This window comes from Camponotus vicinus, unplaced genomic scaffold (genome assembly GCF_025532165.1).
Source record: "Camponotus vicinus isolate PSW18456_S1 unplaced genomic scaffold, iyCamVici1.0 SCAF_10, whole genome shotgun sequence".
Classification (NCBI taxonomy): Eukaryota; Metazoa; Arthropoda; class Insecta; order Hymenoptera; family Formicidae; genus Camponotus; species Camponotus vicinus.
The window spans coordinates 17747451-17769791 of NW_028141946.1; the positions used below are offsets into that span (position 1 = coordinate 17747451).

Genomic DNA, 22341 nt, shown 5'->3' on the forward strand with positions numbered 1-22341 from the left:
TTGAAAATTGTAGAACGAAAGATGCCCCGAAATCTTTTTCAAAACCCATTTTAAATTAATAAATAAATTTTTTGAACAGAATTTAGGATTCCATTTGTCGTTTGTTTATTTTTCATTTAATGTGACATGAATATTCCGTATTTTGATATTTTCTTCCACGTCTTTCGTTTCTTTAGACGATCCCTAATTCAAGAAGGAATTCCATTTATAAACTTCTCTGTCCAAGAGCAAAATTCAGAAAAGGATTCCATTTATGTATAAATTTTTGCGTAATTTAGAAAGCTGTTGAACGCGTGAAATATACATCAGGATAAACACATATCAAAATATATGACGCGTAAAATTATAAATAGAATTTTACCGTGAATTTCACATCTAAAGAAGCTTTCGCAGAGCACGTTATAAACGCTCGAATTATGGATCGTTTAAAACAAGCTTAAAAAAGCTAATCCTTATGTGAACTATTTGAATTATTCGCCATAATAATTCGCGAGTAATGGCTTTTTATAAAAATTTCATATCCGAGATCTTGCATTATCGATGGCAATCCGTATCGACAAATTCATCCTGGGATAAGTAGCGATATTACTCACGGGATCTCGGCATCACGCTGATCGAGAGCTCGCCGGCCACCTCGTCGGACGCGGCCAAGTGATCCTGTATCTCGGTGACGTTGATCTCCCGGTCGCATCTCTCGCCCAGGAAGACCACCACGTCCCCGCCGCGGGCCACCTCCGTGAGATAGGTGGACGTGCACGAAATACGAGCGGCGTCGGTCGCTGAGGGGGGAAAGCACCCGGATAGGATCGCGATCGGGAGCCACCAGCGAAAACAGTTCCCGGCCATGGGCCCTTGGACCCTGCCGATCGCGACGTCACCGCTACCACGGCGAGACGACACCCTGCCCCGTCGAGATTCGCCCCCTTTCACCCTCGAGTGGTCTGCACAGATGATGTGACAAGATTAAATTTTTTTATAGGGAAGGAAGTTTCTTCAAAAAATATAATTTCTTTAATAATTTATATAATTTCTAGTCTCTATCTTTATTTAAAATCAGGTTTTAAAATACGTTACATCTCTCATTGTCTTTATTAATAATAAAATTGTAATGTCTCGTGTATATTTTTGCTAATAAATATGACACTTAATAATAATTAATTATAATATGACATAATGATAATAATAATAATAATGATAATAATAATAATAATAATGATAATAATAATAATAATAATAATAAGAATAATAATAAAAATAATTTATTTATTTTTGAAGAATTCATGTTGTATGTGAGATAATGTGCGGGGCAACTCGAAAGTAAATATTGCAGTTAAAATAATGAAACCAGGGCAGTTCTTTGTTCGCGGAATACATGATGGAACATGATCGTGTTTTCCTTTTCTGCCTCGCAGTTTAATTAGCTCTTTGACACCTCGGTCGAATCCACCGGCGAGATGACATTTCTCTAACGAGTCGGATGCTCTTTCATGCAAGAGAGAGTCTCTCTCCTCTCGGGGGGATCGGTGGTTCCGGTGACGACATACGGATGCTAACGTGAAAAATTGCGAACAAAGTTATATGGGCTTCCGTAAGTTCGACGAGCAACAGGCAATGGGCGCATTATATATTTATGAATCGATATTATTTTTAAAATGTCATTTCTGAGAGATTTTATATGCTCCAGTGTAAAAAGAGTAAAAATAGAGAAACGTGTATAATGTTTTAGTTTAGGAAAAATAATTTTGTGATCTCACTATCAATAATAGATAATTGATATTTAAAATTCTAAAGCTCTAAAAAAAAGTTTTCAAAAGAAAAATTAATAATAGATTGATTAATTTGCAGATAAAAATGTGCGAGGATAGATTCTTGGATTTAAATAAAATTTGTAATTACATTTTATTTATTAAATATAAATTATTTATTAAATTTATTTAATAAATAATTAAATATAAATTCGTCAATATAAACAATTGATATTCAAAATTCTAAAGTTCTAAACAAATGATTTCGAAAAAATTAAGTAGTGGATTGATTACGAAATTCGCAGATAAAAATGTGTGCAAAGATAGACTCCGGGATTTAATTTGTAATTATATTTCATTTATTAGATCCAGAAGGTACGAGGGTTAAATGTCGCCATCGATTGATGAATATTAAAATAATTATTCCACGCCCATGTTAACCATTGACGCTCAATATCGTTAATCGTTGTCGCCGCAACGACATTTATGGGGCGAAAGGAACTGAGGAAAAGCGGCGAGAAATGTTGTGGAAACTTTCAAAGTGAAAAATCGCCGAAAAAGTCGTTTTTTCGTCCTAGTCATACATGGTCCTCGGTCAATCCATCAGCTTTAAAACCCTTTCGGTGGAAACGCGCGAGGATAAAGGCAACAGAGAGCTGTATCCTAGTTTTTCACCAGAAAACACGCTGGGCATCGTGTTGTAAAAACTGTGCACTAACTGCGTGCATTTTTTTTTTAATGTTACTGCGCGATCAAAACTACACGATGCGCGATACACATGTTTTTATATCGCCCCATCGTTGCATGTCGATGCAGGTCGATGTAAAAACTTGTGACGAGTGAAAGCGATCTGAAAGAAAATAATTCTTACTTTATTAGATAAATATCTTTAATCAATATATAAATAGCTTTATAGCTAATTAGCTTTATTAGCTTTTATAATAATTAGCTTTATATTTTATAATTCATGATTTTTATTTTTAAAGCCGACTGTCTTGATTTGTCGATATTAAATTTGGATTATATTTTCAGACACGATAACAGCAATTTGACGAAATGATATTTTTAAAACATGAGTAAAAAATAATTTTAATTCACGCAATAAAGCCTTGATTTCGTAATATCGTATTTTATTGTATCAATATCGTAATTTTAAATATTTTAATAAAATAATTACCGATATCTCGAGAAAATTAATTATTTATTGTAATGTAGAAACTAATTTAGATAATTATTTAATCAATTATAATCAATCGTACAATTATTAAATAATAATTAAAAATGTATCTAACGAAAAACAAGAATTATTTCCCTTCGAGGTCGTTCACTTGTCACATCGAAATCAATCCCGTTTGTACAACTACTCTTTTAGGACCGATTGTAACTAGATAAAGATCGATTACTCCTCGTTGACACGCATACCGCGACAAAGGCCACGTGTGAACTTACGATATTTATCGGATTACTTCCATTTAGTCGCGTGATTATCGAGCTTTTGAGGCTCCATCTCGCACGAAAATTATCCCAATGACAAATGTGCACGGACTAACATCTCTCGAATAACACTAGGTTCCCATTGCGCTTTGTCTAAGTAGATTTGCGCGTAATTCGACGTTCCGCATTTCTCACCTCGACTGACTTAACGTTATCATCGTATGCACAGTTGAATACCGCAGGTGCACGATTTGTCTTCTCTGGGCGACTTTGGAGGAAGAGGATTTAAATTTAAAGAAAAGATCGCCTCGTTGAAACAATTTTTGAAGATTGACGATTCGTTTTCAATAAATAAATATATAATAAATTATAAATAAATTATATAATAAATTATATTCAAATAAACGATATAATAACAGACTATATTTAAAAGCGATTTGTTCATCGATACTTTGAATCATGTAATAATGGCAATTTAAAATGATAAAAATTGATATTTTTATTAAAATGACTGGAGTTTTATATTTCTGATTAAACAATATTTAAATAAAATAAAAACATTAATCCACTTATCAAAATTAATTTTGAGTCGAATTAAGCACGTGGCATTATATTTTCTTCTGTGAGATTTCGGAAGAAGAAGACTTGAATTTGAAGAAAGAATTGTCTCATTAAAAATTTTCGAAAATCGATGATTCCTTCTTGATATCCAAATAAATCATGACATATTTGAAAGTGATTTGCTCGTAGATATTTTTAATCATGAAATGATAGGAATTTAAAATGATAAAAAATCTTAATATCTTTTTATTTTTATCATGACTAGTTTTGTATTATTTAATTAGATGATATTCAAATAATATTAAAATATTGATTCATTTGTCGAAATTAATTTTGAGTCGTGAAGAATTGACTATGGCATTATATTTTATTTTCGGGCTAAATAAGGACGACAAAAATTTCTTAATGAGCTCCTGAAAGAGAGATTCATCGATATCTATAACAACCTCTTGTACGCGAAATTTGTTATATTACTACCTATTGGCAATGATGATTCCCATCATCATACCATTACACCATTATACCTATTGGCGATGATAATTACTATCATTATACCATTTCGAGAGCAGAAAAGTGCACTTTTCCATCGTGACGGAATATTAAATTGGTCCTTGGGCCGGATATCGATGGAGAATTCGCGGCGATGGAAATAGACAAATAAAATTTTTCCAATGGAAGGAACATTATTTTCTCCCGACTGTTTTTAAAAAGATGTAGGCATTCTCGAAGTCGAGCCCCTTCACGTATGCGAGTCCCATTCGTGTTATCGAATGCGTCTGAATCAAGGGGCTTTTATCCCCGCGGAAGCTGCGAAGGATTCAATTCGTGTGTAGACTGTAAATCTACTTGTTTAAAAATTCCTCGGGAGAGCGTCGCTCTAGCGCGGATACAGAATAATTTATATTCGCATAATCCTCTTTCCGACTTGCGTGAACACGCAAAACACGTCCGAGAGCTTTTCATCCTTCGCGATTGAGTTATCCGAGTCGTGTCGTGTCGACATGACTTCATATATACAATTGTCGCGGGCAACATTCAGGTATTAGTCTCAATTTACGTGGACATTTACGACCGACTAGAAGCTTGTTAAGCCGGGAAAATTGCCGTCATGTAATTATATTGGACGGGTAACGCCGAGTTATTATCGCCCGGCGCTCGATATTTGATTGAAGACAATCGTCGGACCGACGCTTCGAATTCTCTCTCTGGGGTTGCACGAGATACCAAGATTAGTCTTGATATTGTCTTATTTTATCTCGAGACAAGATTTTTTAATTAATTATGAAGACAGTATCAAATTAAGATTGTCAAGATTATTGTGGTAATTTACAAATATACGTATTTTAGATTTTATTTTATTTTGAAATCGCTAGTCTTTTCATTGTGAAATCAATAGTCTTTTAATTTTCAAGATTATTAATTTCTAAAAACTGCTAAAATATATTTTTGTAAATTAGATGAGAAAAATTTATTATATAATATTATATATGAACTATTATATAATATTATATATAAATTTAAAGAATTTTATTTAATAAATAAAAGTTTATATTAATACATTTAGAAACAATTTTATTTAATAATTTTGAAGAATTTTATTTAATAAATAAAAGTTTATATTAATTTAGAAACAATTTTATTTAATAATTTTAAAGAATCTTATTTAATAAATAAAAGTTTATATTAATACATTTAGAAACAATTAATACAATAAGCAAAATAAACTGTAAAATTAAAATGTAGAATTTTATGTAATTCAATTTTATATTGCATTCTGATATCATTATATACATTTTTATTATTATATACATATTTTAAGAAGTAAACGAATGTGACATAAATAGCAATAATTGTCTGAAATTATATTATACTAACCATATAATTTTAAACAATTGTAATAAAATCAAAACAAGGTGAAATTTTTGCCATAAAAATTCACTCAGAATCATGACAAAATTTTCTAAAATTTTCAATATCAATATAACATTTTTATGAATATTATCCTGTCTCCTTGAGTCTTGTGTAACACTATCTCTCTCCGATGTTTCCTCCCTTTAACACGCTATAAATGCCGTTAACGATAATGGCAAATTAACCGGGGAAATTTGTGCCAGCGCCTCTGGGAGGCACTCCGTGATTTCCGTATTTACGAAAGCCCCAACAACTTTCGAGAGCCAATCTCAATGAGATGAGATGCATCGGTTCCTGATGGATACTCGTTCTACAATTTCCGGGCGGAAGAAAGTTCGCCTGCATCCGAAAAGCACCGGGATTATCGCGACTCGACATTGTTAAATTGGAAACGTACAATATGGGAGATGTCGGTCGATGTTGAATAAAAAAATGACGCGACGATTCTCTTAAATTTTTTTATAGTCGCTATTTTATAGACGATAGTAAGAATTGAAAGTTTTATAGAACATTTCCGGTCGATTCGCAGAAAGAACTGCTGAATTACTTTTATTCCGGTAAATCCAAATCGCTGGATTCATTTCCCCGCGCAACCTATTTTTAAGTTTTCAAACATATTTTGCAAAAATAAAATGATCAGAGAATTTTTATGAATAAATTAAATACTTTAAATGAATTAAATAATTAAATTCTAAAATAATAAAATAAATGTAATAATGAATTAAATAATTAAATTCTAAAATAATGAATTAAATAATTAAATTCTAAAATAATAAAATAAATGTATGAAAAATGTTAGAGAGTGTGTATATATCTAAATTCAATTTCTCTCAACATAACATCTGATATGCCATCCGATACGTTACTCATTATTCCGTAATGATGCTATATTGGAATCGTTATATATTCATATGCGAATCGATTCTCCAATTATAGAGTTAAGTCCGATTCTCCATTGTTAAGCCTTAGTGGAAGATTCGATTCTTAATATTACATAAGCCACTTTCGCGATCGCAGACACAATTACATTATTTCTTTCTACATCTTCGTTATATCGTTCGGATCAATAAATCATTCGCTCATCATTAAAATTATATTATTCCTCCGCGCGATCTAATTGTATTATGCCCCATTTGAAATTTAGCGCAATTACTTATTACTTGATGCAATTCAACAAGTTTAAGCTTAATCGATCTTTTAGAAAATTTTACATTTGAATAATGCAATCTTTTATATAAGATTCTTGAGTAAAAGTAGAAAACGCTTTTAATGAGTTGTTAAAAAAATTGCGTGAAAATATATTGATAAATATTTATAAAATATATTAATAAATATTAATAAAAAATATATTAATTATGCGCATAATTTTATTTTTTACCTTCCATCTTTAACTGTATTTTTAAGTAAACTTATTTCGCTTTATATTTTTACACAATGTCTTATTTGGTAGAAAATGTGGAGCTTTTTAATTGTATTTTCAAAAATAATATTATTATTCACTATCTTCTTCAAATTGTCAGAAACGTTGCATGTTTTTGTTCAAAACTGCACGAGCCGGCAACGTCCGCCTAAAGCAACTACTCGATCACTTAATTTCTATAGAAATGTAAATTCCAGAGGCCGATGACACATCATTGGCACATCGAATCCAATTCAATTCACGTCAACTGTGGAAAGAATGAGATCAACAGGTGACGAATTCGCCATGACATAGAGCAAGATAAATTAGCGGGCTTGAGAAATTTAACATTGATAAAGCTGTTGCGTTGCCTTTCCAGCAATTCCAGAAATAAGTCGCCGAGTCGAGCAACGCGGTTCATTTACTTTGACGTGTAATTTTGTCTTTCTCAAATAAAATTTCACGCGGGCAATTCGTTCACGGAAAAATTTAATTAAAGAAATTTCATTCATTACACCTTTTGTACCAGGGTTTATTAACTTGAAAATTTTAATTGGAATAATTTTTGACTTGAAGAGAGATAAAAAAATTAAAATGTAGAAAATTTATTTTAAAAAGTTATATTTTTTTATTATTTTTTAAATAGTTATTTAGGGAAAAAGATATTTTAATTCATTTTTATATCCAGTTTTTTCCTTTATTTTGATTTAAATATAAATTTTATTATTATTATTTATAAATTATTATAAATAATTAATATTTAAATTAAACACACAGTTATATAATATATAAATTTATAGGATAGTGTATAAAAATTTAATTTTGACATTTTAAGATAATTAATTATATTTCATAAATTATAAAAATGTTTTTAATATACTTGAGAAATTTCGAATAAATTTAATAATTTATTTTAATTGTAAAAGAAAGAAGATGCATAAAAGATAAAAGTCAAATAATTACAAATGCAAAAAAAGCATAGAAAATTACAAATTTGCAACATTTGTCTACTTTTTTATATCTATCGCACATCTCACAGTGTTTTTCATTCTAATTACGTCATTAATTTAATTTTACTTATATCATTAACTTCTGTTTATTTAATTATGCTATTCATTAAGGTAGCTTACTCAAGGTAAATTCTATCCATTTTTCTTTCATAATACGTAATAATCTTTTTTTAGAGAGAAAAAAAGTATTTAGTCTCCTGAAATATTAACATTATATATTGCCGAAAAGATTAAAACAAACAAGTTTTACGAACTATTTTCAGTAATCGTAGCGGTGTCATATATTACAAGTTGGAAAATCGGGTCAACTGTTATATGCTTCTACGTAACTTTGAAACTAGTATTGATATATCGCTAAAATAACAATGGACATATAAGCGCGTCAGTATCGTATTGGTTTAGGAAGTATACTACATCTCAAGTATATAATATTTAAAAAAAAAGGTAAAAAAGGGCGCCAAGTTTATACACTAATTGTCCAACTTGTTGAAAATAAATTTTAATTAAAAAAACTTGGCGCTGTCAATATAAAATTAATACATGATCCAATTAAATATATATTTAAAAAATTGGGACATATTCTAATTATTAATCTAACATTTAAATTTATTAACTTAATTTCTTTAAGTAATTTATATTGATTTATATTTGGAAAGTTAGACTTTTAAGTTGAACAATATACTAATAAAATTGGCAGCGCCAGGTTCTTTTAATTAAAATTTTTTGTCTTATATTAATTTTCAGTTTTCAATTTTTAAATAAATTTTTAATTTTTTAATATTATTATTTTTGGAAATTAAAACAACTGTTTCGTATGACAGAGTTTTCAATTAAAATATTTCCATTTGTATGTATATCGTGTATATATGTATATATGTATAATAATTTATGTAAATTACTTACCATATATCTCGTTGATCCGTCCGTCATTTAAATTTTTTTTTCTCTTGTGCTCTTTGTTGTTTCTCGTGGCACTTGCACTCACTCAAAGTCCTCATGGCATGCACTCGCGCAAATACTCGCAATTGCATTTGAAAAAGAAATTCAGCAATATACGAAGCGTATTGGATCACTACTTCACTGCTCTAGTGTCGTCGTACGAATGATAACAAGGTTGTGACATGTAAACAATAGCGCGGGCTCGCTATACTCTCTGCCAGAGGTACGTAAAATATTCCAGCAGAGGGGATTAAGAATAATATCATATTTGGAAAAAGTATAGCGAGCCCGCTATTGTTTACATGTCACAACCTTGTTATTATTCGTACGATGACACTAGAGCAGTGAAGTAGTGACTCGATACGCTTCGTATATTGTCGAATTTCTTTTTTAAACGCAATTGCGAGTATTTGCGCGAGTGAGTCCAAGTACCACGAGGAATTTGAGTGAGTGCAAGTGCCACGAGAAACAAAGAGAGCAAGAGAAAAAAAGGAAATTTAAATAACAGATGGACTCAACGAGATATATGGTAAGTAATTTACATAAATTACTTATATAATATGCCATATGTGAAATTCATTTCTTAACTCCTTAACTATGAGTATGTATTCATAATATTAAAGCTCCAAACGTAAAAATAAAATTTCGTTAACCGCTAATAATTATTAAAAAAAGTGCCCACTACGTAAGAAAAATAAATAAATGAAATTGAATGAATAAAATAAATAGACTTGAGATAGCATAACGTAAACAAAAAAATGAACTATAAATACAAAAGCCAAAAATGTAGTGCGATTATGATTCACATTATATTATGGGGAATAACGCATATTTAATATTATCGATTTTATTTCAAGAAATCTTAAAAAATTTCAGTAAGATAATTACAATAATTTAAAAACCATTTATATATTTTATATATTTATAAGTTATTTAATTAAATTTTTTTTTACTTTTTTGTTTTATATTAATTTTCAATTTTCAATTTTTAAATAAATTTTTTAATATATATTATTATTTCTGAAAATTAAAACAACCATTTTGAACAGTGTTTTCAATTAAAATACTTCTATAAAGAGTTTTATAAAAAGATTTTTATTATTTATTTTGCCACATATATAAAAATCCTTTTATAATTTTCTTTCTCTCACAATTAGCGCAATTCATAAGCTTTATGCTCTTGACGAATACAACACAAAATGCTTTGATGAGTCCATATTTTGATGAATTGGCGAATTTTGGATGAATTTTTTTCTGTCAAGGGAAAAAGTAAACCACGTACCTGAAAAATATTACACGTTGGCGACAAAAGTCTCGCTTGCTTGGGTCGACATCTCACGAATTTCCGCTTCTACATGATGACGTGCGTCGCGCTCTCTTCCTCAATTAAACACCCCTTGGGGCAAAAATGATGAAAATATCCTCCTTCAAACTGGATATCGCGCGACCCGCTTTCGCGCCTTCATTTTTGCTACATTTTGTCGCGTCGCCGCCGCAGGAAAAACACCGCGTCATGCTAGTTTTTCGCTTAGTCGGAATTTAAAGTCCCGTTAGCGCACAAGGGGAGATTCGACAGGGGATTGCGAAACATTGACCTAATTCATGGCAGCAACAGTTGCGCCATTATTTCCATCGTGACGTTCGCGATTTTTGCTCAAGGCCTTATCAAGCCAATTTCGAAATTTCCTTTTTTTTTTCCAAGCCCACCCGTTGACGAGATTTCACGTATATTCGCAGTTTTAATCTTCCATAGCGGTGATGACACAGTCACGGAACTATATCGGCCAAGGTTCGATCTGGATCGAGACTGTAAATCTAAAATTTTTCGAGTCCAACGCGAATTACATTAGAGATATCTTTGCGGCTGCGCGGCAATCTTCCAGTTCGTTAAGCTTGCTCGATCGGGAGGGCGGCTAATCTCGAGTTTCGCGGCTATATCCGATTGTGCAAATTGCAGTCATTAATTCGATTCTGTCTCCGATATCTCCATCCTGGAAACACACACGTATACGTGACGTTCCAGTCGAGAGCGGCCGAGCTCTGTTAAGCTTTCCTCTCCCCGATTGCAGTCTCACGTAGCGAGTCCCATTTCCGACAAGTCTGTTGCTCCAGAGGCATCGTTATCCGCGTGCAACGTCCATACGTTATCGCCAGAAACATATACACATCCGTTTCTCGAATTTCCGACTGGATCTTAGCTCCTCAGGATCTAAGCTGCCAATCAGCTGGCAATAAGCGTACGCCCGATTTAACCGCGAGACGATATCGAGCGCGCTATTTCCGGTCTACGTCCATATCCATGCGACGTCGGGAATCGGAACGACCAATTCGACCTTGACTGGGATCCTTCACGGCCTATACATATGCATGAGGGTCCCGTCCCGGAAGCGGGGGGGCGCTGAATCGAGGTCGTTGTTTTTCGAGGGTTGTTGAAGGAAGGAGGAAGGGATGGAGCGAGGGTCGATCCCGGCGACGCGGCTCTACTCGTCCCAATTCGCAAGTGCGTCCCGATGCCGTCTCATCCCAGTGGAACGGCTCGATCCATCGGTACCCGGCTCGAATACGGTCCTCGCATCATGACGGGAATTTCGGCGGGAATTGGGGCAAGCCCCGAAATCACTGACGGGGGATTAATACCCCGAACCGATTACGGGAGGCGCGATGGCTGACGGCGGGGCCGGTGAGGTCGCAGCATCTGTAACAGATAATGAAAGCCGGTGATTGCAAGAGCCGCCGATATGATTCTAGGTTAATTCCGGGAAGCCCACGGGCTTCCGGGAGGGTATTAACGCGATACGCGCGTGTGACGGGGAAACAATGAGCCTATTCATCGAGGGGAGCAGATATTGTTTATCAGGGCAACGTGTGTTTCCTCGTTAAATCCGTCAGAAATCGAACGGAAGTTCGAGAAACGGGGAGGATCGATGCCGCTCATTTATAGACGCTCTCGGCAAACTTAAAAGTTGCGAATCGTATCGTAGGATTAATGTCGTCGAGCTCCGCCGAGAGACATTACGTCGCGGATAAATTGGTTTCTCGTCGAAAATACGATTTCTCATTTAATAGCGAGTCGGGCAAACGTTACCCGGATATGCTGAAAACGCATCTTGGGTTAAATTTATTACGAAAGTTGAGAGCGATTTTGCGGGAGCTATGAATAAAGATTGATACGACGCGCGTCAGGCAGTTGCAGCGGCTAATGAAAGCCCGGGGCTTACGAGCCACGATTAATCCCGGCTCGATCCTATCCTCGTTCCGTGTTCGTTACGTGTGATGGACTAAGGATAAGTTAATTAGCCTTCTGAGCCTCATAGACACGGTATTAAATACTGAGAGTGGATCGAGTATTATCCAACAGTAGCTACAGTTGTGACATTTTGCGGGGAAATTCGGTAAAGGCTTCACGTACATCTGCGATAGAATTGATGGCGCGCAGTTGGGTCTCTCGAAGCGCGATTAATTTTAACACGCGCAAGGATTTTTAATTATTACTCATCGTATCAATATTAAAAGAACCTTGTCTGATTTAACGCTGCTCTCGTTTACATAAAATATGTGAATTTTATAACGTTAAGGGGATGCCGGAGTCCTGTTTTATCGATAAAATGTTATATTTCATTTTTGTCCGAAATCTTTTTATTAGTTGCATAAAATAATAAATGCTCCTCCACGAAAATACATACAGAAACAAAGCGGGAACCTCCTGATTTTATACTAAAAATTTAAAAAAATTGGAAAATCGTGAAAAAGGTCATAACAATATTTGCTTAATATAAAAGTTTTGAAGTTTGTATGCACAAAATAAGATAGGTTCCCGCTAGAGATTGTATGAAGGAATATAAATGAACTTTTAGAAATGAGTTTAGAAGCCTAATGAAAAAGATTTCGGTTTATTTACCGAAATCTTTTTCATTAGGCTTCTAAACTCATTTCTAAAAGTTCATTTATATTCCTTCATACAATCTCTAGCGGGAACCTATCTTATTTTGTACATACAAAGCAAATATTGTTACAATTTGACTCCAGAAGTCAATAAAAAACTGTAATTTTTCAATTTTTTCTTAATTTTTAACATAAAATCAGGAGGTTTCCGCTTTGTTTCTGTATGTCCTTTAATCGTGGAGGAGCATTTATTATTCTGTGCAATTAATAAAATGATTTCGGACAAAAATGAAATATGACATTTTATCGGTAAAACAGGATTCCGGCATCCCCTTAATCCCTTCACTGTCAGGGACCCCTATAGGGGCCAAAAAAATTCGTGCCACTTTTGCTTCATGGCCCCTATAGGGGCATCTTGAAAAAAACATGTTATTACTGTTACGATTTGATTGTCCTTGAGTATTTTAAGGTTTCTGAGGTCGCTGAATTCGAATCTGAAATCAGAATTTCGAACTTCAAAATGGCGGATCAAAATTCAAAATAATTTTGGGTTTGAATAAAAATAGATTTCTTATCGTTTTTGGGGTCGCCGAATTCGAATCTAATATCAGATTTTCCAAATTAAAAATTGCAAATTTAACGGAGTCAATAACCGCCACGTCCTCGATTCGTGACTCTGGGTTCGGCAGAGAGCGGGATTTAAAAATAATTGAAGAGAGAAATATACAACCTTTATGTATGTCAACTATTTGTTCGAACTTTGGTCCGCCATATTGGATTTGCCATTTTCAATTTGGAAAATCTGATATTAGGTTTGGATTTTGCAACCCCAAAAATGATACACATTTTTATTGAAATCCAACTTTATTTTGAATTTTGATCCGCCATATTGGATTCACCATTTTGAATTTTGTAATTCTGGCTTCAGATTCGGATTCGGCGACCTCAATAATATTTATACTGACGTATTCATGCAATTTTAAAAACTTTTTTCTTCAACACACTTTTGGCACGGAAAGTTTCTTTTCGCTGGACTGTGAAGAGGTTAACATCTATTAATATAATTTATTTCCCATTTCGAGAGCGTTAAAACGAAGGGAAAAAATCGGATATAAATGTACGTATGTAAATTCGAGGGGAACATTATCGAGAGATGTGATGCATTTGTCTTTTATTCCGACGGGCCGATATGCATGGGCTAATTCATATTTCATGAAATGAACTGCCGCGGAAAGACGGAAAGTTTGCGAATAAAATAAAGCGATTATGCGCATCTCGCTGGCCGCGATAATGAGCAAAGTTTTCCGATCGCGTCTGACGAGCGTGCACCTGTCACAGGATTGTGACAGCGGTCGATTTGTCCTTCCCCGCGAAATATGGATGCGCAACGCAAATACGTATATCGTTAATGGAAACGTGTAATGCGCTTTCCGCCAGAACAAATCGATTCCGAGGCCTCGAATATCCTCTCGTCTTCCGTTCGTGCAAACTTGCCCTCCTAATACGACCCTACAGCGTTATTAAACTTCTGGAAATGGATGCGAGTAGTAGCGTTTACAAGCGACGCAAGGGGATATGTGACTCTTTAAAAAGGAGGGATATCTTTTTAACGAAATCTTTTCAATTAATCTTCTCATCCGAGTGCGTGGAATATAAATTGCACTAAAGAAGGGCTATACATCGATGATCCATTTAAAGCCGTCTCTTCACATAAATTAGATCGGAGGGCACAACTATGCGTAGTCCACGCTTAAGCCACCCCTTAACTCGGTAGTCGGTTAACTCTCTAAAGGATTAAGTAGATCGCTTAATCCTCTAGTCTAGTCGGTTCGATAAGAAACTCGTGTAACATTACTCCATTACATTTAAGGATTAAATCATTTGATGAAATAATATTGTATCGCATATCGCAATTCCCTTTTCAAGGAGAATTAAATCGTATTATATTATAATTAAAAGGAGATTGACAGAATGTCTCAAAATTAGCGGATGTCCTTTTAATAGAGGATTCCCTGATTAATTTTGAGGTGATTTTTCCCTAGCAAATAATATCAAGGTATCAGTAATTTCCAACTAAAGCGATCCAAGGAGAAGAGCTTTCCGTAAACTGAATTTTGCAAAGTTAAAAGGTTAACAACTAAAAACTACATTCTTGAGTCAATTTCAAGTAGAGCTCACTTTAATAGGATTTTAATTTCAAGCTTATAAGACATATATGATGACAAAATTAAAAGAATATTGACTTTGCTCAACTCTTTAAAAATGAATCGACTTTAAATTATATTTGAGAGAGAGAATATTTCAAGATAAAAGGAGCAATCTATTAAATTTAATTAATCCAATAAAATTAATTACATTAATCTATTAAATTAATTACATTAATCTATCAAAGCGCCATTTTTCTCCTAAAAAGGATGCTGTAGCTTTCATCATAAGCACCAAAATTAATTTTCCAACAAGCATCAAACGTAAGAAATCGCAAAAAATTCGCTATAGAAAAGAAAATGTCCCCGTTTTTAACTTGAACATCCCGATGAAAATTACGACGCGCGCGTATCGATCGAGATAATGAAAATTAGTCAATTATCTGTGCTTGCACGACGGAATAATACCCCAATCGCGAGGCATACACGCTGGGCGACGCGCAAATTTTCCCCCGTCGAGATTTCCCGCTCGAATTTCCAACGTTGCGTCGCAATAGCGGTCGTGACTTGCTATTCGGATTAAAAAGGCGGGCGCGTTTTTCCGCGCGATGGTCGACGAGGAAACAAAAGGGAGCCTGTTTATCTCGCGACGCTTCTTGCGCACATTTGTATCTGTCCGCGTCGACAGGAAAATATCGTCAATCGCCCGCGAGACACCCAGACGTACTCTAAAGTCCTCGTCGTCCTCGATGGCGTAATCATTTAACGAACGCGTTGGAAAAATTCGCGCTCGTTTATCACAAAAAAAAGCCGAAGGCTCCGACTGTCACAGCCCGCACAAGATTTATGCGTAGGGTGTTTGTTGCATTTACTTATTTATTTTTCTTGTAATTAAAAGTAAACAGTAATGAATAAGAGTATCGTTATTTAATTAACGAGATGATTGCGATAATAATAATTGTATTTTTCTTTGTCTATCGGCAAGTGTCTCTTAATTAATCACGCCTGGGATCGGTTTCTGATAACAAGTAACGAATGCTGTCATTATTTTTCTTTTAATTATCTTGTAATTAATTTTATTTTGCTAACGAGAAAAGTATCAGTGTAACGTTACATTTACAATATATGAATGCGAAATATAAATAATAATTTGTAAGAACGTGAAATATAAATTATCGTTTGCGGTGTAAGAAATAATTTCTGCTAATTAAAAGAGAAATTAATTACGAGAAAGAAATGAAATTAATTAATATCCAATATAAATGTGCCTTATGTGTGATTTCGAGTCTGCGTCCTCTCGTATCCCGCGTGTCCGAGAAATGTCATTCGTTTTCCCTCGACGCGTCCCGCTCCTCGTCGTCGACGGGAAACTTTGTGCATCATTGAGGGAAAGAGTATCGATCTCCTCGACGTCGAAATGGCGAATTTACTGGGACTTGGTTGAGAAAGTGGGAGCCAATGTCCTGGAAGATGGTTCCGCGAAGGACACCAAATCCTTCCCCCACAGGATAATCCTCGTTTAATTGCCGTCTATCCCGACGGTCTATATGACTGTCCCCCAATCGTTTATGCCTTCGAGATCGATAGTGATTTGCGGAACAATGTTGGAGCGATAATTTTGACGTAACGACATGAAATGTCAGGTGGCACAGGTGGGCTTCGCGTGGGTGGTAACGAGTTGTTAGACGTTATGGGAGCCGAAAGAATCGCCTTAGAGCTTGCTCTTTGATGTTCGAGGCTCGCTGCAAGGCTTTCCTTTAGATCTTGAGAAATGAGATGGGAGATCTGATATAAAATATGCGATGCAAGCAAATGAAAGAAGCGCTCTCGGCCAAAAATGATTTCGTTTTCCTTCAATTATACATCTTCCATTTCCCTGCATTATATTTTATTTGCGAGTAAAAACATTTTAATGTATGTAAAATAATTAAAATGTGTTTTTAACATATTTTAATCATTTTACAAATATTTCTGCGAAGGAATAAAATTGTCGTTTCTTTTTTTACTCGTGTATCGATCTTTTTTAATGAAAAAATAATTTTATTTGATAAATATTATACAGCAACAATTATTTTACATCTTTTTGCGTACGCGAGATTGTGTAAAAGCGCAAACAATAGTATCAAAGATCTGTTTAATGTTGGTTATTTCCGAGATATTACGTTTCCAAAATGTAATGTGCAGCTACAACACACACGCAAATAGCCAATACAAAGGATAGCGCTTTAAAATTATCGACAACGCGGAATGCGTCTGGATGATTATTGATTTCGCCGCGTTATTGTGACCAGTTATTCAACCGGTGCAAGTCAATCATTTTATATAACGTAACCAACGGCACAGAGCGTTTCAGATTTACAAAGCAGCAGCCAATACGTACGATGAATGAGTTGTGCGAAATCAAAATACACGCTAAGAAAAAAAAAGCTGAATAGAAATGTCTATTGTACAACGCGAAATGATGGAGATTCGCGAGCGAAATAAATCAGATGTCCTACAAGAGGCTGCGACATAATGATTGATGATGAATTGGTATTTTTAATCGATTGCATTAATTCAATTGATTGCATGATGAATTGATATTTTCAATCTTGTCAATGTACAATTATTAATGAAGCTATTCAATATTAATTGATCTATTTCCCTACAAATTTCCGACATTTATCACATTGCAATATTACACGCGACTATCAAAATTGTGCATTTCTTCTCGAGTAATTAAAATCGATTTTTAATGTTAATTTAAATTAATGGTTATATTTTTTAAAAATGATTTTGTAATTTATAACATCTAATATCTCGATAATCATACACGTTAAAAACCTATTTGATGACAGCTACGGCTTTTGCAGGAATTTATCAATATTGTTACAATTTTAGAGTTGTACTATTTATGCGTCATTCATTTATTTTCCAAAACACAATATATATTTATTGTCTCCACAAAGAGGCAATTGTATACAAATCCTGCTCATATGCATACAATTAGAGAATCGTATACCTGTGCTGTACGCAAAATTTTGTGCAGCTAAATAATTGTATAAGATTTTATATTGTTGATGAATTATTTCTAAATTAATTATAATATAAATATTTTTGTTTATTAAATAAAATGTTTTACGTTCGTTTATAATATAGTGTGTAATTTTTTCCTCATCTCTCTCTAATTTACAAATATACATATTTTAATTTTTTTTAAAATCAATAATTTTGACAAAACCAATAATCTCTCTCTCTCTCTCTTTTGATAATTTTAATCTTGATAATTAATTGAAAATGTCTTAATTTTGTGCAGCTAAATAATTGTGTGTAATTTTTTCCATCTCTCTCTCTTTCTAATTTATAAATATACATATTTTAGTTTTTTTAAAAATCAAAAATTTTGACAACCAATAATCTTTCTCTCTCTTGACAATTTTAATCTTGATATTATCTTGATAATTAATTGAGTGTCTTGATTTGATCTCAATTTCCGAGGCAAAATAAGACAAACTAAATAAATCAAGACTAATCTTGGCATCTGGTGCAACCCTATACAATTTCACTGGCCTAATGTGCTAGATTAATATCCAATCGCTCGAAAACATTCGCGTGTCAGACAAGAGGGCCATTTATTTCGCTTATTTCTATTAGGGGCATCATTTGGCTCGCTCGCGAGAGACGCATGTCAAAGCCATCGAGAGAATCCGCGCGGCTGTCGACTGCTCGGAAAATATTGGCTCCCTAAGGATGCTGCAACGGTGCAATAAGAACGTTATGGACATTGTATTTCTTATTGAGTAGGGCGTATGCCCAACGGAGGGGAGTGCACGTAGAGGAAAAACCATCGCGAACCACAACGCGAGCATGATATCCCACAGCGTCGCTCGTAAATCATTTATTAAGCAGACGCAGCACATCCGGACGTGCAAGTTTGAGAAGATGTTCGTTCGAACGGGAGTCATTTTTATTGTCGTTGGACCGCGCTTTTACATGGGATTGCGATTAAAAGATGAAATAGAGTCTGCAAAATCCAAGAATTCTGAGACTGGAGGAAGAGAGAAATCGTCTTACGTTACATTTTTCTCGTAAAAAAATATGCGTGTGTCTAATATATGACGTTGTTTGTTAAAATTATATCTAGTACAAATTATATCTAGTACAAAGATTTCCGGCGAGAAAGGGATATAGCGTTCTCTCGAAATTAATGACTCTGTACACCTGATAATTTTAATTCGGCATTGTGCGTGGGAGTAAGAGATTTCCATCTCTCCTTTCGCACGAAATGGGTTGAATTTTTCATTAGTCCAGACATCCTGACGAGAACACTAAATATTACCTGCTTTGCAGTTTCACTACGGCATGAAATTGTACTGTCATTTGCTTTTAATTAAAAGCTTCGTCTTTTCACGATTTCAAGAGCTGTATTTTAGCTGTATTTGTTAAGCAATTTCTTCCGCTAATGAAACCTGAAAATCATTACATTGTATGCACAGAAAAACCAATTAGCTGAAATTAAATGATAAAACCTGCGCGTCTCCCTCCCCCCCAATATTACAATCAAATCTCTTTGATGACGTACCGAGATAATGAATAATATTAAATTATTGCTATTAATGTGATTTTGCTTCTCTCTCTCTCTCATAAAATGAAACATAGATCAGGTGCAGACTAGAAATTTAATTAATTGTGTTGCATCAAATATCAAATGTCTTTAATTTATTTTGTTAGTGGGCAAAATGATCTCGAAATTGATATTGGAATTGATTGTAAAATATAATTACGTCCATCGAATTAATGAATGAAGTGTTTTTGCCATCGATTCTGATAAAATGGATGAAATTTCAACTCAAATTTTCCTTAACGATGCGATGACAGGAGATTATTGCTTGTCGAAAGTCTTCAATTTATAAAAAACTTTGATGACGAAGCTTCAAACTTACTAATGCCTGTTTCTTCCAACGTCGTTTAACTTTAATCTTAGCTTAACTCACTCTTTGTCTCCTTCTAACTGTTCCTTTAGAAAGAGACAAAGAATGAGTTAAGCTAAGATTAAAGTTAAACGACGTTGGTAGAAAGTTTAGTCAAATAAAATTAACTAAAAAACACACAGTACTGTTATTTGCATCCTTCAGGCTTCGCTCTCACCAAATTATTTAATTTTCCTCGCTAAATAACTCTGCTCTTTCGCTTTGTCCTCTTCATCCTGGCTTTTGTGGTCCAAAGAACACATCCAGTAGTTTGAGTAGGACGTATAAATATCCTCCCAGTCATGCAACGGCCTCATCACTAGCTCATGAGATTGTTCCGCGAAATGTGGGACTTTGCCGGGTTTCCCCAAATATTTGACAAGCGCAAACCAGATCGCTTAACTTAAGACGGAGCGACGCAAGTTGGGCGTAACAATTGCAGCCGGCAGCTACAGTCTCTCTCCTCTTCTGCGTGGCCTAGTTGGAGGAGCGAATAAGATGGTAACGTCGATTGACTGCGTGGTGGGTTTTCCATTTCGGCAGATATTGTTTCCCGCTCGCGATACACGTGCCGGCTGTTGTCGAGGTCGAGCTGGACCCACTCGGAAATGATTAGTTTTTCGATCGAACGCTTAGCACTCGGGACGAAAATGTCTGTCGTTAACGAAAACGACTGACCAGGCAACAGCCTGCAGCCAATCTGGATCGGCTTAGGGGACAAACTTTTTAACACGGCCTGGACAACAGTTTGGGGGAAGCTTCGTCTCGAGTCGAGGAGCCAGCCTGATGTAGAATCCCGGTGATACTCGACTGATCGGAATTGATTTAAATATGATGCACAGGGAAAACGAGATCTTATCCACTGTACATTTCAATAAAACAAATTATAGATTCCCGCCATTAATCACCGTCAACGTTATAATCCGACAGAGTCTTTTCAAAGTACTCGGTTACCGGCGAGTGGCACGAACCGATGGAAATCTAATAGCGGGATAAAAACGACAGCTGTATAAATAAAACTTTAATATCAATAAAATAACAGCTTTATTATTTTCGATACGATCTCAATATCGATAAAATAAAATAACCCACACGCGCGCGCGCGAGCAATATACAATATCATACATCATCACGTATTGTATATACAGTTGTAAAAAGTAAACCTTCAAAAATGCCCCGAGGTACCTGGCGCAAAATTTAAATATTGACGAATTTCTCCCCTTCCTCCCTCCCGAAGAATTTTTCGTATTCCATTCCGTTCGCGCGTTTGCCCCGAAGGGTTGCGAACCGGCAACCCCTTAAATCCGCAAAGGTGCGCAAAAAATGCGGATGTTTTGCTCGGATCCGCGCGTATTTTGGATTCGCGAAAGTGCGGAAGAGAAGTTTCTCTCTTGCTGGTCGCACGACGCGACGAGCCATCGCGCTGTAAACACTTCCCGGCATGTTGGGGATGCTAAAAATACCCAACCAGGCAACCAGGTTCTTCCGATATTTCCCCTGTCGTGGATAATTGCCGGCTCATTATATGAAACGCCGCCCCGTATTTTCCGATAGCCGTAACGAAAATATATCGCGTTCCCTCCTCCTTTCACCCCCCGGCCTCCCCCTTCTCGGTTTATCATCGTGTCTGCGCTCCAGGAGTCCGACGAGACGACGACGGGGACGAGGGAGACGCGTTTTATTTAAAGATTTTATTAATCGATAGCCCCGAGTGCCTTTAAACGCAGAAATTAACTCTTCCCCGGCGACTCGAAGATTCGTCGATCTCGAGTCACTCGCGTGCGAAAACAGGAGCGTGTTATCCCCAAAGGATAATGTTATTTTTCAATAATTCAGGTTCAAATGAAACCACCCTCAAGTGTCTCGGATATTAAATATTCTCGTCTATCGTTTAATTGAGATATATTAAACAGGGGAATGACTTTGACGGATCGCGCGTGCCACTTGCCATTTTTCTCGAATTGTTGAAACCGTTTATTTCCGACGTTTCTCGTTATAATTGGGATTTAATCATGGGTTCGGAGAATCGCATCGTGAACTTTGAGCATTTCTCGCGCCGGTGTTTAGTTAAAACCCGTAAATGAATTTACATCGGACGCGAGCGATATATGAGATTTTTCACATGTGACCTTTTTCGCGTTGCAGAATATTTTGCAGACTTAAAATCGCGTTTGCGAAACGCGAGCTTGAAAAATATAATTTTATTAAACATCCCGTTCTCTGCCTTTCGCGTTAAAACAGTCGCTCTCGTTGAACGTGATTAAAACATTCGCGATATTATTCTGCATGTCGAGAGATTTTAATATCGATAGAGTCAAACAAAAGGGCGAGCGCGCGAGCGAGCGACTGGAAAATAAAGTTGTCAAC

At 35.1% G+C, this 22341-nt stretch overlaps 1 protein-coding gene across 1 annotated transcript in view; it reads right to left on the minus strand.

The window, feature by feature from the left end:
- Positions 1-22341, minus strand: part of LOC145960308 (retinal guanylyl cyclase 2) — a 57088-nt gene that overhangs the window by 30743 nt on the left and 4004 nt on the right. Inside the window, exons 3-4 of the mRNA XM_083079666.1 lie at positions 10282-11694; positions 594-941 (exon numbers count right to left, since the gene is read on the minus strand). Of these exons, the coding sequence (XP_082935792.1) occupies positions 594-846 (253 nt within the window). The 5' untranslated portion in view covers positions 847-941; positions 10282-11694. The remainder of the gene's footprint in view (positions 1-593; positions 942-10281; positions 11695-22341) is intronic.